The following is a 21,332-nucleotide window of genomic DNA, read 5'->3' on the forward strand; positions in this document are numbered from 1 at the left end:
TTCCCCACTACATTGCCTTTATTCCTGTGAAGCACCTAAAAGTTTAACAAACTTCCTAAAAGCTGTTTTGAATATATTAAGTGCAGTTTTTTTTAAAATAGGGTGATTCATTGTCGTTTCTAATATATAATCCCTTTAAAGTCACTCCCAAACTAAAAAAATAGGTTTTGGAAAAATTTCTGAAAATGAGAAAAATTGCTGGTAAACTTATAAGACTTCTAACGTCCTTAAAAAAAAAAAAAAAAAAAGACATTCAAAAGGGATGCAACATAAAGTACACATATGGTAAATGTGAATTAATAACTCTTTTGTGTGGTAAAAAGCAGAGAAGTAAAAATGTTGAAAAATGCAAAAATTTTTGAATTTACTCAAAATGTTGACATTTTTTACAAGTAAAGACAGAATGTATTGACCAAATTTTACCACTAGCAGGGGTAGGAGGAACATTTCCGATTTGAAAAATGGGGCTGCGTCCTGAAGGCCAAAACTGGCTGCATCCTTAAGGTTTAGAAGTCCCCACTTATTACTGCTGACCCATGTTGCTATATAAAAGAGACCCCTGTTCCTCCTCACTGCATCATCACAATGAGGAGTTTGCATGGATCGGAAGTTAGGTATGTTCCATGGTATATCTAATGCCTTGGAAATTATTTGGTACCCTTCTTCTGACTGATGCCTTTCAACAATCAGATCCCTTTGATGTGTTGTAAGCTCTTTACGGACCATGGCTTTTGCTGTCACATGCAACAAAGAAAATGTCAGGAAAAACCTAATAGAACAGTTGAACTTTATATGGGGTTACTCAGAATCACTTTAAATAATGGCAGCTGTGTACTGACTACTATTTAACATGAGTTTAAATGTGATTGGCTAATTCTGAACACAACCACATCCACAATTATAAGAGGGTGTTCACACTTATGCAACCACATTATTTTAGTTGGTTTTTTTCCACCCTAAAACATTTCAGTTTGTTTTTCAATGGAATTGTACAGATTATGGGTCACATTAAAGGTGGAAAAAGTTCTGAAATGATTCATCTTGTACTGACTTTGTAACATGACAAAAACCTGTCATTTTAACAGGGGGGTGTAGACTTTTTATATCCACTGTATATGTAAACTTTAGTCTGTGCCCAAATGGTAGCAAATAGGTGGCAACATTTATCAAGTATAACTTGTAACATTGTAATAAAAAATTACAGTGGACAGTTGGCAGCGAATGTGCACCGTTGCAGTGTGGCGCAGGCTGTTTCATTCACATAACGCATGCCTGCGAAGGTCGGAAACGGAGATCATTTTCATCCTTCTCGTTTAACCCCTCAGATGACATGGTCTATAGTGACCATGCATCTGAGTGGTTAGACAGAAAGAGAGAGATCTTTCTCTGTCCCCTGATCTGCCCCCTGCAACAAAATCGCTGGGAGCCGATCAGTTGCTATAGCAGCCAGAGGACTAGTGAAGGCCTCTGGGTCTGGCTTCTGTCTCCAAATTGTCAAGAGACCAGAAAATCCAATACACTGCCATACATAAGTATCTCAGTTTATTGCATAAGTAATCTAATGAGGACTAAAAAAAAGTTATAAATATGTTTCATAAGATGAAAAAAAAAAAAAAATAAGTAAAAAGTTAAAAAGAACCCAAAAAAAAATTCAAACAAGCCTTCACATAGCACCAGCTACAAACCAATAAAAAAGTTATGGGTCTCAGAATATCAGGAGTCGGGACACCAAAATCATTTTTTACAAATTGTTTTTTAAAAGTAATTAAACACTAAAAAATATGTATAAATTTTGTGTCACAGAATAAACTTAATGTCACTTTTTCCGCACAGTGAACCCAATATAAACAAAGCAAAAAAATATAATGCCAGAGTTGCTGTGTTTTATTTCAATTCCAACCCAGAAATTCATTTTTTTAAAGTTTCTCTGTACATTAAATGGTACCATTAAAAAATACAACTTGAAATGGCTCTTGAAATGTGGGGAGAAAAAAAACAAAAACGGAAAAATAAAACTGGCTGTGTCCTTAAGGGGTTAACTTGCAATTAATAATAGTTTTGCCAACTACTATAACTGAAGTATATTATATACTGAGAAAAAAGGAGTCAAATACTATAATTTATCGACAAAATTTTGAAAATGTATTTATTAAATACATATAAAAACTACAGAGGATCTAAAATCAGAATCTGTATCTGGACCACCTTCGTAGTCAAAGTGACACCACATATACAATGCAAAATAGAAAATACAGGTTGTTTACATAGTCGGCATTGCCACAGCAAAGGATAAACACTGATTGTCCACACAAAGCATATTCCTTCTCCAAGTCACAGACCACCACTGCTGATCAAAAGGGTCGGTAGTCAGTATGTGACCTAGATATACTCATGGATTGGGAAGGTTGTATAAGCAACTGAAGAGCCTAGTAAATAAATTTGTCAGTGTCTTACCCATAGTATGCGGTGTAGTTACGTGACCCAGATGGTGAGGTAGCGCCCCGACGCGCGTTTCGCTAATACAGCTTTCCCAAGGGGTGCAGATAATTTGTCTATGCCCAGTTTATATAGTGGACAGAAGTGAAGTGCTTATACAACCTTCCCAGTCCATGAGTATATCTAGGTCACATACTGACTACCGACCCTTTTGATCAGCAGTGGTGGTCTGTGACTTGGAGAAGGAATATGCTTTGTGTGGACAATAAGTGTTTATCCTTTGCTGTGGCAATGCCGACTATGTAAACAACCTGTATTTTGTATTTTGCATTGTATATGTGGTGTCACTTTGACTCCGAAGGTGGTCCAGATAAAGACTCTGTTTTTAGATCCTCTGTAGTTTTTATATGTATTTAGTAAATACAGTTTCTACATTTTTTTGATAAATTATAGTATTTGACTCCTTTTTTCTCAGTATATAATATTTATGTTGGAGTTTCTATCTTGTACTATACCTTGAAACCTATGGAGGTTTTGATACCACATTGATTATCACCTAGCCAGCAACGTGTCCTGTGAGACGTATGTTAATTATAACTGGTGTATAGTAGAGTATGATAACACTTTGCAGTGTATAGAATCAGGGGCGTAAATAGGAAAGACTGGGCCCCATAGCAAACTTTTGACTGGGGCCCCCCTCCCCTGGGTGTCACACAACCACCCCCCCTTGTAGAGATTGCCTTTTTTACAGCCCCCCCTGTAGATAACGCCATACAGCCCCCCTGTAGGTAACGCCATAAAGCCCCCCTGTAGGTAACACCATACAGCCCCCTGTAGATAACGCCATACAGCCCCCCTGTAGGTAATGCCATACAGCCACCTGTAGATAACGCCATACAGCCCCCTGTAGATAGCGCCATACATCCCCCTGTAGGTAACGCCATACAGCCCCCTGTAGGTAACGCCATACATCCCCCTGTAGGTAACGCCATACAGCCCCCTGTAGATAGCGCCATACATCCCCCTGTAGGTAACGCCATACAGCCCCCTGTAGGTAACGCCATACAGCCCCCCTGTAGATACCGCCATACAGACCCCACTGTAGAGAACGCCATACAGCCCCCACTGTAGAGAACGCCATACAGCCCCCCTGTAGGGAACGCCATACCGCCCCCCCCTGTAGGGAACGCCATACAGCCCCCCCTGCAGGGAACGCCATACATCCCCCCCTGTAGGGAACGCCATACAGCCCCCCCCCTGTAGGGAACGCCATACATCGTCCCCAACCCCCCCAAAAAATGCGTCCTACAGTGTGTCCTACAAATAACATGCATCCCCTATCCAAAGGATAGGGGATACATGTGTGATCGCTGGCATTGATAGGGAGAACGAGAGTCTGCGCAGCTCAATAAAAATGAAAGGAGCGCTGGTCACGCATGCGCACAAGCGCGACCGGCAATCCATTCATTTCTACGGAGCTGCCGACACAGACCCCGGAAGTCTGAGGTTTGTGATGGAGAACTTGGGGGACTTTCGGTCCCCCGTTCTCCCTATCGCTACCAGCGATCACACATGTCTCCCCTATCCTATGGATATCCTGTGGAGAGGGGATACATGTCCTGTGGAGATCCTGTGGATAGGGGATACATGTCTTTTGTTTAATGGCAGAGCAGGGAGATATCTCCCTGCTCTGCCGTACTGTTCAGTGGCGTCCTGCTGTAGCAGCCATAGCGGCTGCTAGCGGAGCATCCCGCCATGGTGGGGGCCCGTGCCGGCAGGCGACATGGGCCCCCTCATGCCGCGGGCCCCGTAGCAGACGCTACGGCGGTAGTTACGCCACTGTATAGAATGTTGTACAGGTACTGCATACCTTTGGGTCTGTGTGAATGTTGCCCACACTGTTGTGATTGTAATGTAACAAGAATCTGAAAACGCTCCAAATGTCCCCATAGTCTGTAGGAGTCCTAATTATGCAGCAAAAAACACGCAAAAGGCACGCGCAAAATTCGTAAATAAAAAAATGCGGAAACTGCGTAAAAAAAAACACGTATTTTAAGAAGTGCTTCACAAGAAACGCTAGCGTATTTGACACATTTACACGTCTTTTTTTTTTAGCGCTGTGTGAACATGCCCTAAGACTTCAAAAGAGTAGGCCACAGGCATACATCTCCACCTCTTCTTAACGGAATAGGATTACCGACATACCATTGGGATCCTGAATAGTGATGCTCGATAGATAGATAGATAGATAGATAGATAGATAGAGAGAGAGAGAGAGAGAGAGAGAGAGAGAGATAGATAGATAGATAGATAGATAGATAGATAGATAGATAGATAGATATGAGATAGATAGATAGATAGATAGATAGATAGATAGATAGATAGATAGATAGATAGATAGATAGATAGATAGATAGATAGATAGAGAGAGAGAGAGGGGGATGGATGGATGGATGGATGGATGGATGGATGGATGGATGGATGGATGGATAGATAGATAGATAGATAGATAGATAGATAGATAGATAGATAGATAGATAGATGATAGATAGATAGATAGATAGATAGATAGATAGATAGATAGATAGATAGATAGACAGATATATAGATTTAGATAAACAGGCCTGGGCAAGACGAGGGGGTGGTGAAGACCCGAGAAGCAAGTGATTAGCTCCTCATAGAGGTTGTCTTCTGCTGGCCCATTATTATGTCAGAGCCTGGGCCGCTGGTGGATCCCCTGGCACTTTAGTGGGCCAATCTGATTCTGCTGCCGTGTCAGCTAGAGATTTCCCTTCCCGCAAAAAACTTTCCTAGATTGAATGAAGCTTGCTGCAAAGAATCATTGTCTTGAGTGGAAACATGGAAAATGTATAGAAGAGGCTGGACGCAGCTGCAGGCTTAGGGTATGTTCACACGTAGTCAACCAAAACGTCTGAAAATCCAGAGCTGTTTTCAAGGGAAAACAGACCCTGCTTTTCAGACGTTTTTTACCAACTCGCATTTTTACCAACTCATTTTTTTACCAACTCGTTTTTGGAGCTGTTTTCATTGGAGTCTATGAGAAAACAGCTCCAAAAACGTCTGAAAGAAGTGTCCTGCACTTCTTTTGACGAGGCTGTATTTTTACGAGTCGTCGTTTGACAGCTGTCAAACGACGACGCGTAAATAACAGGTCGTCTGCACAGTACGTCGGCAAACCCATTCAAATGAATGGGCAGATGTTTGCCGACGTATTGTAGCCATATTTTCAGACGTAAAACGAGGCATAATACGCCTCGTATACGTCTGAAATTTGGCCGTGTGAACATACCCTTAAGGGAAGCCGACATGACCGTCCTGGTAGGGAAAGGGTTAATGTTACGAGGTCAGGGAAAGTTGAAGGAGCTGAAGGAGGGACGGGGAGGAGTTAAGGGGGGCGGGGGGGCCGTTACTGCGCTTCCCGCTGTTTCTCGGCATTGAGCCGGAAGCAGCGGGAGGAGTAACACACATTAAGCAAAGCTCCCCGTTGCCCGGTGTTTTAGTAATGGCAGAGGCCCTGATTTTAGAGCGGCTGCGCGCCGCTGCTGTGCACCACGGTCCCGGATGGCTGGAGGAGACCGTGGCTGCATTAACGCGGATCCCGGACGCCGTTTCGCCACGTCGGGCACGGCGTTCGGGGTCTGTTGTAAGGGACAGGCTCCCCTCCCCCGGCCCCCCTACGAGCATGGCTATGGCGGCGGGGGGGGAGTCGGCAACAACCGCTCCTGCGCTGGGCAGGCAGAGAGCGGTGGCAGGGGTGACGGCGATGCAGGCTGTGTCGACCCGTCCCTCTCGGCGGTCCCGACCTCCAGAGCGCCTGAGTCCGGAGGTAGTCCCGCGGACACGGCGTCGCAGAGGGAGCCCGATCCCGGACGCTGCAGGCCAGGCAGCTGGGAGGACCGCCCCTTCCCAGGCCCTGCGTCCTGGCAGGAATCCCAGGCCGCGACGGGGTCCGGCGGTAAGCAGGGAGTCGCAGGCTGGGCTCCCTGTCACCCCTCCCCCATCAGATGGAAGATGTCGAGAGCAAGGTACGGCCGCCCCGCATGGTGATGTTCCGGCCAGGGGGCAGGCTTCGTCAGGATCGTCTAGACGGACGACTAGATCTGCAGCGACGTCGAGGCAACAGGTCCGGTCGGAAGTCTGGGTCCCGGCGGTCGGGCGGCAGGTTGCCGGCCCATCGGTCAGCGCGTCCTCATCCCCTTTCCGAAGAGGTCGTTGGGAGGGACAGTCGTCGGCGAGAGAAGAACTGGAGGAAGGTGAACTGGACGTCTATCGTCGAGGTCAGGATGGTCCGGCTGACGGGAACACAGCGCCTGTGCAGCCCGGTGAGTGTATAACTCCATTATTGTCTTATCCAGCGATTTTTATGTCGGGTGTCGGCGGGGGGGCTGCTAGCATAGCATCGGGGGCCGGTAGTGGCGCGGGAGGACGCGACGGAGCGGGTTTGGCAGATTTAGTGGGTTGCTTACGGGAGCTGGTGGGGCGCCTGGATAGGGCCGCGGCGCCGGTAGTAACGGAAGTGTCCCCTGCGGTAGTTTGGGAAGGCCCCAGGGAAGTGGGATCGTTGCAGGCGCGTCCTGTGGTGGCGGTTAGAGAGGCGGTCGCGGTGTCGGTGCAGACTGAGGCACAGAAGGACGGCGATCGAGTGCGCATGGACGATCGTGCTCGGGGGGAGGTGTATGTTTGTTTTGAGGGTCCGTTGGGGGCGCATTTAAAGCAGGAGGTGCGTGATCGGATCTGGAAAGATGAATATGTTGAAATTTTTTCTCTCTTGCCGCTGGCTAAATTCAATTTGGATAAGAGCAAGCGGGATGAGAGTAAAAAGGACGAGGAGGAACGGCGGCGGTATAGGCTTATCCCGCAGACGTTCGTTAATTGGTCGCAGGCGTTCGCCATATTGGCTAGTGTGATAGGGGAAAAGGCGCCGGAAAATTGTTCGGCGTTATTTTGTTATTTTGATGCTATTGGGGAGGCTCATAGGGCGTATGGGGGTCAGGCGTGGCTGCGATATGATGAGCAATTCCGTCAGCGGAAGGCGGTTCGGCCGGCGATTCGGTGGGACCAGAAGGATATTGCTCTCTGGTTACGGGTTACGGCTCCGGTTAGGCAGCCCTTTCCCGGGAGCGGTGGCCAGGGAGGCCAGACTAGTCAGAGTGGACCAAGCGGCGGGGGAAAGGCGGGGTTTTGCTGGCAATTCAATGAAGGCCAGTGCAAGTTTGGGGCCACGTGCAAGTTCAAGCACGTGTGCTCCGAGTGTAATGGTGCATCACACGGGGCGGCAAAATGTCTGCGGAAAAAGAGGTCCGGGAACCAGCACGGGGCTGGTCAAGGGGGTGTCGCCGGTGAGGGTGGAAAGGATGGCCCCTTATCTAAATGAGTATCCGGATAGGGCGGCAGCTAAGTTGCTTTATGAAGGGTTTAGTGTTGGTTTTGTTATTCCTCCGCCTCCTTATGAGGTTCCGGTTACGCGGAGAAATTTAAAATCGGCTTACTTGCATGCGGAAGTCGTGTCGGAAAAGTTGTTAAAAGAAGTTTCGTTGGGGCGCATGTCGGGGCCATTTGTGGAGTCGCCGGTAAAAGATTTAGTTGTGTCCCCTTTGGGTATTGTCCCTAAACGCGAGCCCGGAAAGTTTCGTTTGATTCAACATTTATCGTATCCCAAAGGTTCGTCGGTAAATGACGGGATTGATCACGAGTTGTGTTCCGTAGTTTATACCTCATTCGATAAGGCGGTGGGGTTAGTGCGGGCTGCGGGTCCGGGGGCGCTGCTAGCAAAAACCGACATCGAGGCGGCGTTCAGGTTGTTGCCGGTCCATCCAGAAAGCCAACGGCTGTTGGGTTGTTTTTGGAATGGGGCCTTTTACGTGGATCGGTGCCTTCCGATGGGGTGTTCTCTTTCTTGTGCATACTTCGAGGCGTTTAGTAGCTTCGTGGAGTGGGTAACGAGGGGAGTATCCGGGGTCGATTCGTTGATCCATTACTTAGATGATTTTTTGTGCGTTGGCCCGGGGGGTTCGCCGGTTTGCGGTAACTTGCTTCATGCCCTGCAGAAGGTGGCGAGGGATTTTGGGATCCCTTTGGCGCCGGAAAAAACGGAGGGCCCGGTAGCGACGATTTCTTTCTTGGGAATCGAAATTGACTCGGTGGCAATGGAGTGTCGGCTCCCGGCGGATAAGTTGGGTGCTTTGAGGCTGGAGGTGCGACGGGCTTGTAGAAGGAAGAAAATGTCGCTGAGGGAGCTTCAGTCGCTGCTGGGGAAGTTGAATTTCGCCTGCCGGATTATGCCGATGGGGAGGGTGTTTGGTAGAAGGTTGGCGGCGGCAACGGCGGGAGTGCGGGCGCCGCATCATTTTGTGAGGCTCAAGGAGGAGCACCGAGCTGATCTTCAGGTTTGGGATGACTTCTTGGGCCAGTACAATGGTCGCTCGCTATGGATGGCCCCAGCGCAGGATACGAGTGATCTGAATATTTTCACGGATGCGGCTGGGGCGGGTGGCTTTGGAGCTTACGGGGGAGGTCCGTGGTGCGCAGGTCAATGGCCGGCTAGCTGGGTGTCCAGTGGATTGACGCGGAATCTGGCCCTGCTCGAGCTGTTTCCCATCGTGGTGGCGGCTACCATTTGGGGGGACAGGCTCAGGGATAAGAAGGTCCGTTTTTACTGCGACAACATGGGGGTGGTGCTTGCCATTAATAACATCACGGCGTCCTCTCCTCCGGTAGTTCAATTGTTGCGACATTTAGTGTTGGTGTGTTTGTCGCTGAACGCGTGGGTGGTGGCGGTGCATGTCCCGGGTGTACGGAATTGTGTTGCTGATGCTCTTTCTCGCTCGCAGTGGGACCGGTTTCGGGAATTGGCCCCGGGAGCGGAACGTCTCGGTTTGGCGTGTCCGGATCATCTATGGGATCTGGTATCGGTCCCGTAGAGCAGCTGTTACAAAGGTCTTTGGCGCGCACGACGTGGAGGGCTTATGCTGCTTGTTGGAGGCAGTGGGAGGAGTGGGTAAGAGAGTTGGGTGATGTCAATACGGATAGAGACAGGTTGGTGGCACTTTTGTATTGGTTAGGGGATGCCTGGGAGGGGGGGTTTTCAGTAGCGAAGGTGAACCGGTTTATATCCGCGGTGGCGTTTGGGCTTAAGTTGCGGGGCTTGCGGGATGTATCGAAGGAATTTCTGGTATCGCAGGCTTTGAAGGGGTTGCGCAGAGGTAGGGTGGAGGCGGATAGTAGAAGGCCGGTGTCGTTTGCTTTGCTGGGCTTGTTGGGCGGTTCATTGGCATCGGTATGTCGTTCTTCAGATGAAATGGATTTGTTTCGGTTGGCTTTCTCGTTGGCGTTCTTCGGAGCATTTAGAGTAGGTGAGTTGGTGTCGCCAAGTACTAAACAGGCAGGGGGGCTGAGATCTGGGGAGGTGAGCCTTTTTGCAGATCGGTTGGAGGTATGGTTGCGTAGATCAAAAACTGACCAATTAGGGAAGGGAAAACTGATAGTTTTGTTCGCTCTCCCGGGGTCGGTCATGTGCCCAGTAGAGTGCATGCGGGGTTTTACAAAAAACAGGGGGTCTCCAGATTTGCCTTTGTTACGTCATGTGGACGGGTCGTTCTTGTCCAGGTTTCAGTTTGGAGCTGTTTTTAAAAAATGTTTGACGGCGGTTGGGGTTGCAGCAGGCTCATATTCATCTCATTCCTTCCGGATTGGCGTAGCAACGGAAGCAGGGCGCTGGGGGTTGGATGATGAGGGGGTGAGGCGTATTGGTCGTTGGGAGTCTAAAAGGTTTAAGTCCTATGTCCGCCCCCATATGTTGTAATTTTGTTGTTTATGCTTGAAAATGTTATATGGTGGTGCCTAACTGTGTTTTCCGTTTCAGATTCGCCTCCTTGTCTGGTGTGGTTGATGGGTCATTCGTACGTGCACTGGGGGGCTTTGAGGGCGGACGTCCGCCCGGATGGTCGCCAGTTGCGCATTCCGCGACAGGATGCGGTTGTGCATTGGCTGGGGTTTAGAGGTATGTCGTGGAACAGGGTGTTGGCGGAATTCCAGACATATGTGCGGCTTGATAGGGTTCCGGAGGTTTTAGTGTTGCACGTGGGTGGGAATGACTTAGGAGTCCGCCCTTTTCGTGAGTTGGTGCGGGATATCAAACATGATTTGTTGTGTTTGTGGGTATCTTATCCCAAGTTGGTGGTAGTGTGGTCGGACATAGTCCCAAGGAAGCATTGGCGGTTAGCTAGATCGGTGGAGAGAGTCAATAAGGCTCGGATAAAAGTTAACCGGGCGGTGTCCCGTTTTGTGGCAAAGAACGGGGGCATTTGCGTGAGGCATAGGGATTTGGAGTCAGGATTGGGGAATTTCTGGAGGAGTGACGGGGTTCATCTGACCGAGGTTGGCATTGATATTTGGAGCTTGGCTATAGCAGAAGGCATAGAAAGGGCGGTGGTGGTGTGGAGGAACTCACAGGCTTAAGGTGGTCAAGGCCTGTTTCGCGGTGGCGGGGGGAGTCCTTGAGGCCAGTCAGTACAAAATGGTGGGGGGGTCGCATCGGGGGTATGCGTCCCCCAAAAAAGGTACATGGTTGAAGACTTCATCGGGTGTTATCCCTTTGAAGTGGTCTTCTGGTAGAAGGTATGTCACTTGAAGGCTTCATCGGGTGTTATCCCTTTGAAGTGGACTTCTAGTGGTCGGTATATCACTTGAGGGCTTCATCGGGTGTTATCCCCTTGAAGTGGACTTCTAGTGGTTGGAGCCATCTGCAGAGGTGAACGGTGCTTCCGAGCTGGTTTACGGCTGGAGGTAATTAGTGGTTTGCAGATGGCTAATTCGGTGTGTTCTTGAAAGGAACATCTGAAGGGGCTTCAAGGACTTCCTCTGCTCGGGTTAATGTTAACGTTTAATTGTTATTTATGATTCTGACCCATGTTGGGTCATGTGAATTATTAGGAGGAATTCTCTGGTGGATTCCTAACTAGTTATCCGAATGTTTCGGATTTAAATTGTTTTTATAAAACTGTGAAATTAATAAACGGCTGCTGTGGCCATTTCACATCCAACCTCGGTGTCATGTGTCGTTACTAAATGGGGGTGGGGGATAGTATGGTTTAAGGTTAACACACGACTCTACCTAGGCAGGTCAAGAAGAGGCTGGACGCAGCTGCAGGCTTAAGGGAAGCCGACATGACCGTCCTGGTAGGGAAAGGGTTAATGTTACGAGGTCAGGGAAAGTTGAAGGAGCTGAAGGAGGGACGGGGAGGAGTTAAGGGGGGCGGGGGGGCCGTTACTGCGCTTCCCGCTGTTTCTCGGCATTGAGCCGGAAGCAGCGGGAGGAGTAACACACATTAAGCAAAGCTCCCACCCTCCCACCCTTGTTTTGTTACTCCTTAGGTCTTATGTACGTCTGTCTATGAGCGTTTTGTTTTATTTTGTGTGCTTATTTAACATGTTTTTCTTTTTTCCGGAGTAGGTTCTGTTGTCATGGCAGCTGGCGGGGGGAGTCCTTGAGGCCAGTCAGTACAAAATGGTGGGGGGGTCGCATCGGGGGTATGCGTCCCCCAAAAAAGGTACATGGTTGAAGACTTCATCGGGTGTTATCCCTTTGAAGTGGTCTTCTGGTAGAAGGTATGTCACTTGAAGGCTTCATCGGGTGTTATCCCTTTGAAGTGGACTTCTAGTGGTCGGTATATCACTTGAGGGCTTCATCGGGTGTTATCCCCTTGAAGTGGACTTCTAGTGGTTGGAGCCATCTGCAGAGGTGAACGGTGCTTCCGAGCTGGTTTACGGCTGGAGGTAATTAGTGGTTTGCAGATGGCTAATTCGGTGTGTTCTTGAAAGGAACATCTGAAGGGGCTTCAAGGACTTCCTCTGCTCGGGTTAATGTTAACGTTTAATTGTTATTTATGATTCTGACCCATGTTGGGTCATGTGAATTATTAGGAGGAATTCTCTGGTGGATTCCTAACTAGTTATCCGAATGTTTCGGATTTAAATTGTTTTTATAAAACTGTGAAATTAATAAACGGCTGCTGTGGCCATTTCACATCCAACCTCGGTGTCATGTGTCGTTACTAAATGGGGGTGGGGGATAGTATGGTTTAAGGTTAACACACGACTCTACCTAGGCAGGTCATGAGAAGCGAGACCATGGCCCTCATATACTAGTGTGTACGCAGCCTAAAACCCGTATGTCTAAGACCAAGACTAAAATGTCGGCAATCACTGTGAACTTTTCTCTTATTAAAGTTTTTTCTGCCATATCTGACTTCAAAGGAATGTGCTTACCATTACATTCATCCTTGAAAATAACAGAGAGTACCCTATCTGAAGAGCTCAAGGTGCAGATTACAATTTACATAGTTAGGGAGCTGTGTCATAACTTAATTAACCCCTTAACGGCCTATGAAAAAATGTACGTCACGGTCGTGTGCTAAATAAATCCGACCCTGGCAGTTCAACTCCTTAGATGCCACGGTCAATAGCGACCGTGACATCTAAAGTGTTTGACATAGGAAGGGGGCTCCTTCTGTCAGCCGATCACCTGCCATGGCAGCAGGAGGCCTAACAATAAGTTCATTAAAGTTTATTTTAAAAAAAAAAATGTTGACAGTAAAAAAAATATATATTTTTTTTCTTTAAGCGTTTCCACAATCATAACGCCGGAATAATAAAATTAAGGTACGTTTATGGCATATCCACAGGATAGATATGCCGTAAATGTCAGATAGATGCGGGTCCCACCCTGTTCTGCATTTCTGTGTTCCCGCTGCCACTTGTGATTTCTGACCATTTAAGTAGAAATCGGAAATCACAAGCGGCAGTGGGAACACAGAAAGGTAGAACGGGGTTTAGGGGGCCCCATTCTAGAGATAGGTGCGGGTCCCAGAGGTGTGACCCGCATTTATCTGACATTTATGGCACATCCTGTGGATATGCCATTAATGTCCCTGATGGAAAAACCTCTTTAAGGCGTTAAATAAAAAATATCAAGAACATACTTTTTTGCAGATGACACTAGGTATGTAGAATATGTTTAGGAGTATATCTAAAAGTTTGGCTGACAGGAACCAGAGCTTGATTATAGATTACTAGGTAAACGTATGATTTTTTTATTTATTTTTTAACTGTGCCTTAAACAGTAGGGTTGGGGGACAAACTAACGGAAACTGTTATGGAATATTGATCAGATAAGTAAAAAAAGTGAGATCAGTGGAGTTTGGCCACTGGGACACCTACCAATCCCAAGATTGGGAGGTATCCTGTTCTGTTCCTGTTCCTAGAGAAAAAGTGCCCGCACATGCATAGTCACTAAAGGGTAAAACAAAAGAGGGGGGGGGGGGCTAAATACTTAAGCCCATGGAGATATAAGAAAGTTAAAGGGTTTGTCCTTTTGCCAATCCCTTTTTGCTTGAAGTGTTCCCTGAAAATGAGATAAGTGCTGTACCATTTATAAATTATTTTATAAATACTGAGACCTTTAGTGATCCGCTGTAATCAGTGGGGAAATCTGATACCAAGTGCTTAGCTCCCCTACAGTGCCACCACAGGAGAAATGAAGAATTACAAGGTGCCAATTAAAATCAGTAGGCTGTCTGTAATGCATGAACATGCTTGGTCCTCCAGAGATAAACACATTTTTGTAGCCACTCCGGGCTCAGTATTAGGGACCCCCCTCTTTTTGCTCATAATTGTCCTAATAAGGTGTTGAAATTATTTTTTTCTAAACCAGACAACCCATTTGGGTTATGGAAATAGCCAGGCTGATTTCCATAAACTAAGATCTAAGAATCACATAACATAATATTATCTTACCTTCTACGGCTCTCTTAAAGAACACTTTACAGCTTCCGCAGGTAAGGACCCCATAGTGACATCCTGAAGCTTCATCTCCACAAATTAAACATATCTTCAGTGGTAATGAGTCAAAGCCATATTGTGATGCTTGATCTGGATCTTCGGACCTTTGGATACAAAAATATGCGTAACATATTTGTAACTATGGAACACAATATAGTTAACAGATACCATGCATGGACAAATATGTCTACTTGGCTGTGAAGGTACTTTATGTATCAATGTATAGTCTGTCTTCTCAAACCTTAGATCCTTTTTTTGTAATAATGTCAACTTTTTGTAAAGTTGTGCAGGTATTTAAAATTTTAATTTTAAAGGAGTTGTGCACAAAAAAGTAAACGGTTATCTCCCGGACTTCCTGCGCACTAAGCAAGTCTTCCTCCCATTGACTTCAATAATAGCTGTAATATATATATATATATATACAAACAAAAGATAAGCAGCACCGTTTTCCAAATACATGCAGTCAGGGTGCAATATTCCCGTTCGGACACGTGACCAGTGTCCCTAAATACCAAGTACAATCCTCCAAAATACGAGACAGCACACCTTGATAGTGAAAAAGTGGATTTATTCACCACATGCAACGTTTCAGCCCTACTCCATGGGACCTTTCTCAAGCATCAGAGATGCTTGAGAAAGGCCCCATAAAGTAGGGCTGAAACGTCGCATGTGGTGAATAAATCCACTTTTTCACTATCAAGGTGTGCTGTCTCGTATTTTGGAGGATTATATATATATATATATATATATATATATATATATATATATATATATATAGGTAGAGATAAGCAGCACTCTGCAACAGATTCCAACAAGGTAATGGGTGCAAGCAGGTAATCCAGATCCGTGGATTATAAGACATAAACGAAAGAAATCCCACAGCACTCTGATGGTTCCAAAAAGTATGTGATTTATTCAGTCAACAGCTGCAACGTTTCCGTCCATTCTTGAAAAAGGTCCTATAGCAGGACGCAGGGGCGTAACTAGGAAAGACTGGGCCCCATAGCAAACTCTTCACTGGGGCCCCCCTCCCCTGGGTGTCACACAACCCCCCTTGTAGATAGTGCCTTTTTACTGCCCCCCCCTGTAGATAACGCCATACAGCCCCCTGTAGATAACGCCATACAGCCCCATGTACATAACGCCATACAGCCCCCCTGTAGATAACGCCATACAGCCCCCTCTGTAGATAACGCCATACAGACCCCTCTGTAGATAACGCCATACAGCCCCCCTGTAGATAATGCCATACAGCCCCCCCTGTAGATAACGCCATACAGCCCCCTGTACATAACGCCATACATCCCCCTGTAGATAACGCCATACAGCCCCCTCTGTAGATAACGCCATACAGCCCCTCCTGTAGATAACGCCATACAGCCCCCCTGTAGATAACGCCATACAGCCCCCCTGTACATAACGCCATACAGCCCCCTGTAGATAACGCCATACAGCCCCCTGTAGATAACGCCATACATCCCCCTCTGTAGATAACGCCATACAGCCCCCCTGTAGATAACGCCATACAGCCCCCCCTGTAGATAACGCTATACAGCCCCCCTGTACATAGCGCCATACATCCCCCTGTAGATAATGCCATACAGCCCCCTGTAGATAACGCCATACATCCCCCTCTGTAGATAACGCCATACAGCCCCCCTGTAGATAACGCCATACAGACCCCCCTGTAGATAACGCCATATATCCCCCTGTAGATAACGCCATACAGGCCCCCCTGTAGATAACGCCATACAGCCCCCTTTGTAGATATCTACAGAGGGGGCTGTATGGCGTTATCTACAAAGAGGGCTGTATGGCGTTATCTACAGGGGGGACTCTGTATGGCGTTCTCTACAGTGGGGGCTGTATGGCGTTCTCTACAGGGGGGCTGTATGGTGTTAGCTACAAAGGGGGCTGTATGGCGTTATCTACAGGGGGGCTGTATGGCGTTCTCTACAGGGGGGCTGTATGGCGCCATCTACAGAGGGGGCTGTATGGCGTTATCTACAGAGGGGGCTGTATGGCGTTATCTACAGAGGGGGCTGTATGGCGTTATCTACAGAGGGGTCTGTATGGCATTATCTACAGAGGGGGCTGTATGGCGTTATCTACAGGGGGGCTGTATGGCGTTCTCTACAGGGGGGGCTGTATGGCGTTATCTACAGAGGGGGCTGTATGGCGCTAACGCCATACAGCCCCCCCCCCCGGTAGAGAACGCCATACAGCATCCCCTGTAGAGAACGCCATACAGCCCCCCTGTAGATAACGCCATACAGCCCCCTCTGTAGATAATGCCATACAGACTGTATGTCAAGTCCCATGAAGTTCTCCATGACTAACCTCGGGCTTCCGGCATCTGCGCAGCTCAATAAAAATGAAAGGAGCGCTGGTCACGCATGCGCACAAGCGCGACCGGCGCTCCATTCATTTCTACGGAGCCACCGACACAGACCCTGGAAGTCTGAGGTTTGTGATGGAGAACTTCAGGGGACTTTCAGTCCCCCGTTCTCCCTATCAATGCCAGCGATCACACATGTATCCCCTGTCCTGTGGATAGGGGATACATGTCTTTTGAAGGACACACTGTAGGTCACATTTTTTTGGGAGGGGGGACGCTGTATGGTACAGGATAGGGGATACATGTCTTTTGTTTAAGCCGTAGTGTTCAGTGGCGTCGCGCTGTAGCAGCCATAGCGGCTGCTAGCGGAGCCTCCGGCCATGGTGGGGGCCCGTGCCGGCGGGCGACACGGGCCCCCTCATGCCGCGGGCCCCGTAGCAGCTACTACGGTGGTAGTTACGCCACTGTCACCCTCTCATTAGTCTGATATGGCTGATAACAGGAATCAGTAGTTCGTATAAAACTGCACAGTGCACAATGGAGATAAGATGATCTTTAGATTGTGCATCACTTTAACCAGGAGGGGACATGCATTTTGCTCTGCTGCACTGGGGCCCTGTAGACAAGGGGCCCCATTAGTGCTTTCTGCAGACCACTAGGGGGCATATAATGATACCAATGGATCCTAATTACCTGTGGATTGTAATAAGAGACATTGTCACACCAATGAGGAATTTACTAGAGATAACAAGCTATGAGGAGGACCCTAAATCTTGGCAAATCACCTGTTAGAGAACAAGGGTCCCCATATTGGGCCCTCTGTTATCCATGTTCACATTTGGAGACTGTTAGATTTCTTGTTACAGTTTCCCTACTTTGAGTCATGGTGAACTGACATGTTAGACCGGCAATGTGAATGGTTAAAAAGGATACAGAGGTTGTATGATTTGTGACAACCTCGTTTTATGTAAAGTTTCCCTCACAAAGCGGCCCGATCTCCATCCTACAGAGAGAGCTCTCCCCTTATCTGTGTGTCTGTATCTTCCTTCCTCCAGGGTCCACACTAGGGACCTGCATGGTGCATATGGACCTGTGCTTCCTACCTATGCATGCATGTGCCTCTATCATGGGTCATACATGTAGCTGTAGACATGTGCAGGCAGTATAAGGGCTAATCAGGTGCAGCTATAGTGGGGTGCATACAGGAGGCTGCAGCACCCCGAGAACCTGGGATAGCAGGAGAGCAGTGCAGCTATGGATTAACCCCTTAACCTCTGTGCCTATGCATTAGCTTCCTACCTGCAGAGCCTGTCTCTATATGTGCTATATGGAAATAGGCATTTACAGACCATCCACAGATTGGGGTGCAGATAGATTGGGGTGCAGATAGATTGGGGGGGGGGGCATTGTTCTGAGACAGGAGCTGGGAAGGCAGGAGAGCTGTGCAGCTTTAGGTTAACCCCTTCCTGGCTGTGCACCCCGTGTTTACATGGCTTCATTGTACAGATTTGCTTAGATACATATATATTCTGCACGTTCCATGGATTTCCATCTATCTGCGGGTCCTTCCCCATCATCTTTTATTCAAGAGGGGTGCAGATATTTTCTTAGGCCGGATCTTGGGGACCTGAAGGTTAACCCCTTAGTCCCCAAGTGATTGTATAGCACTCGATGCTGCATAGATATACAGGGATGCATTACTGCACATTAACCCCCTCACTGCCTGACTGCAGGGTACAAGGCACAGAGGCTGCACACTGTATACACGGTGTCTATAGTAACCCAAAGACCAGTACATATAACTGCAAATACAGTGCAGTACATACTATGTATTCATTGACTCATTCATAGCCAGGGAATATAAGGATCTGCATCATCTCATATGTTGTATATTGCATAGGAATCTCTTATTCACTCACAGAGATGCTATAAGACCTAAAAATCCGATCTCCTGTCACTAACTGAACACATCGTAGATCTATTTACTGCCGGAAGAGTTAGACACCTGAGCTCCAGTGTTCTGTATGTACTTGCAGATGTAGCAGAGCTAAGCCTGTCATTTTTTGTTTTGTGCACATTGATGTCCTGCAGTAGGTTTTTATCTAAGGGACTATTAGGGACCACAGATAACATATCAGCAGTGCGATTTACATGTTCAATATCACGGACCAGCACAATGCAGTCTGACTTCCGGCGTCTGCGCAGCTCAATAAAAATGAAAGGAGCGCTGGTCACGCATGCACACAAGCGCGAACGGCGCTCCATTCATTTCTACGGAGCTGCCGAACAGACCCCGGAAGTCCGAGGTTTGTGTTGGAGAACTTCAGGGGACTTTCAGTCCCCAGTTCTCCCTATCAATGCCAGCGATCACACATGTATCTCCTATCCTGTGGATAGGGGATACATGTCTTTTGTTTAATGGCAGAGCGGGGAGATACCTCCCTGCTCTGCCGTAGTGTTCAGTGGCGTCCCGCTGTAGCAGCCATAGCGGCAGCTAGCGGAGCCTCCGGCCATGGTGGGGGCCCGTAGCAGCCGCTACGGCTGCTATTGCGGTAGTTCCGCCACTGGCAGGACGGAAACGTTGCAGCTGTTGACTGAATAAATCACATACTTTTTGGAACCATCGGAGTGCTGTGGGATTTCTTTCGTTTATACATATATATATATATGCGTAAAGCTACCCCTAGTGGTACCTGCAGCCAAAATGTTATCATTTAAAGAAGCACTCCGCCAGAATTCCACCTTCTCCTTTTGAAGACGTGATTAAGTGAAAGGTGGTGAAGTGTATTGCCTTACCGCTCACTTTTTGTTATGGTTAGCCGCTCCTATCTGGACCGCCATAGGTTCCATGACCGTGATTCCTGCACTGACTTTCTGAATCCTACAGCGTCTACTGTAGGAACAGGAGATCAGTCTCTCGATGCAAGTCTATGAGATCCTTGATGTGAATCTTGTAGACTTACATTAAGAAACTGATCGCCGGTTTCTACAACAGACACAGTAGGATTTGGGTGACCAGAGCAGGATTCACATGACCCAACGGTGGTCCAAAACAGAGCGGCTAACAGTAAAATAAAGTGTCCAGTAAGGCAATACACCTCACGTTCTTTCAATTTTAAACACTTTTTCAAATGGTAGGTGGGGGTTTCACCGGAGTGCTTCTTTAGCTATTTGTCTGTGTGAAGGACCTCTCTAGGACCTACCGTTCGACATATTCACAAAAGCAAATATGGCACCACTGACTTCATATCAAGGACATTCCTCTATATCACATCAGATGACCTGTATTAGCCAATAGAAGCTCGCAGGTCCTTCATTCTTAGCCTCACTCACATACATACACAGTTTTAAACCAGGTTTCCATAACAACCAAGCCATTTTTCTTTACTTGATGTGTTACTCGCCGTAAATAAACTGCACCTATACTGGATTTGAGCATTCTCATAAATTGAAATACTTTCATACCAGTCATGCCTCCAAAAAAGAACCTGCACTGAGACGAAAGACTCCTGTGGCAAAGCTCATGCCTGCTGCCCGAGCTGCTGAAATCTCTCAACAGAACCAAGCCCGTGGTTTTCAGCATCCTCAAAAATTGAACCCCTTTCAGACCAGTCCTGCCTCCAAAAAGGAACCTGCACTCGGACTTTATTGGATATGTCGGCTTCATATCCGTGGGAAATGACGTTTTTAACCACACACACAAACAACAAACAAATAGACCAGTGTGAAGCCGGGTAACTCTGCTATTCTATATTATAAAAGTCAATGTCTGTCTATCCTCTATAGGCATCTAAACGCCTGAACTATTTGACCCCAAATTTGGCACATATGTACATAAGGTGTCCGGGAAGGTTTTTGTAAATGTCCCAACCTTGCCATTGTTCTATGTTATCAGCCATTATAGTGAATGTTTGTTTGTCGCCCTCTATAGGCATCCAAACACCTGAACTATTTGACCCCAAATTTGCCACATATGTACATCAGGCGTTCAGGAAGGTTTTCGAAAAAGGTCCCGACCTTGCTGTTGTTCTCTGTTATTAGCCATTATCACATGAACACGATCCAATACTATAAAAGTGAATACAGACATTCGATTTTATAGTAAAGATATTTTTATCTGGCAGTAGCAGGTAGTGCACTTTACAAGATAATCCTAGATGGGAAGGTACAGGGGAGCGCTTACCCATACCAGCCAATCAGATTACTGATGGGCAGGAGGAAAGCTGCATTACTAGCTGCAGAGATTCCTCTTGCCCAACTGCAAGCTGATCAAATGCGTCATACTGCTGCTCGAGCTGCTGAAACTCCTCTGCAAACTCGGTCTTTCTCAGCAACAGTTCAGACAGGTGGCTCCCAGAAGCACAGAGACTCCTGCCGAACCCAGGCCAGAAAGCAGCTGATAGAGCACCTCATGTTCATCATGCTAATGAGTGGGCTTTCATGCTTGATGTTGTTTTCAATTATGATTCAACCATAGTCTATGGCCAACTGGTAATAAAACTGCCTATGTTGTTAATCAACAGACTCTGTCACAATCTTATGACTCCATTTCCTACCAGTTTAGCTGTTAGGTATTTAGGAAGTTAAAATTGAAATAAAAATTGTGTAAATGCCGGGGTATATAGGGCTACTTGCGATTTCCCCGTAAACGAAGAAAATACGAGGGCATGGATTAGCCTCCTGGGCACCCTTGGAACAA

At 47.2% G+C, this 21,332-nt stretch overlaps 1 protein-coding gene across 1 annotated transcript in view; it reads right to left on the reverse strand.

The window, feature by feature from the left end:
- PGR (progesterone receptor) overlaps nucleotides 1-21,332 on the reverse strand; it is a 97,323-nt gene that overhangs the window by 70,219 nt on the left and 5,772 nt on the right. The window contains exon 2 of the mRNA XM_075851520.1: nucleotides 14,251-14,399. Coding sequence (XP_075707635.1) covers nucleotides 14,251-14,399 — 149 coding nt within the window. The remainder of the gene's footprint in view (nucleotides 1-14,250; nucleotides 14,400-21,332) is intronic.

This window comes from Rhinoderma darwinii, chromosome 2 (assembly GCF_050947455.1).
Source record: "Rhinoderma darwinii isolate aRhiDar2 chromosome 2, aRhiDar2.hap1, whole genome shotgun sequence".
Taxonomy (NCBI): Eukaryota; Metazoa; Chordata; class Amphibia; order Anura; family Rhinodermatidae; genus Rhinoderma; species Rhinoderma darwinii.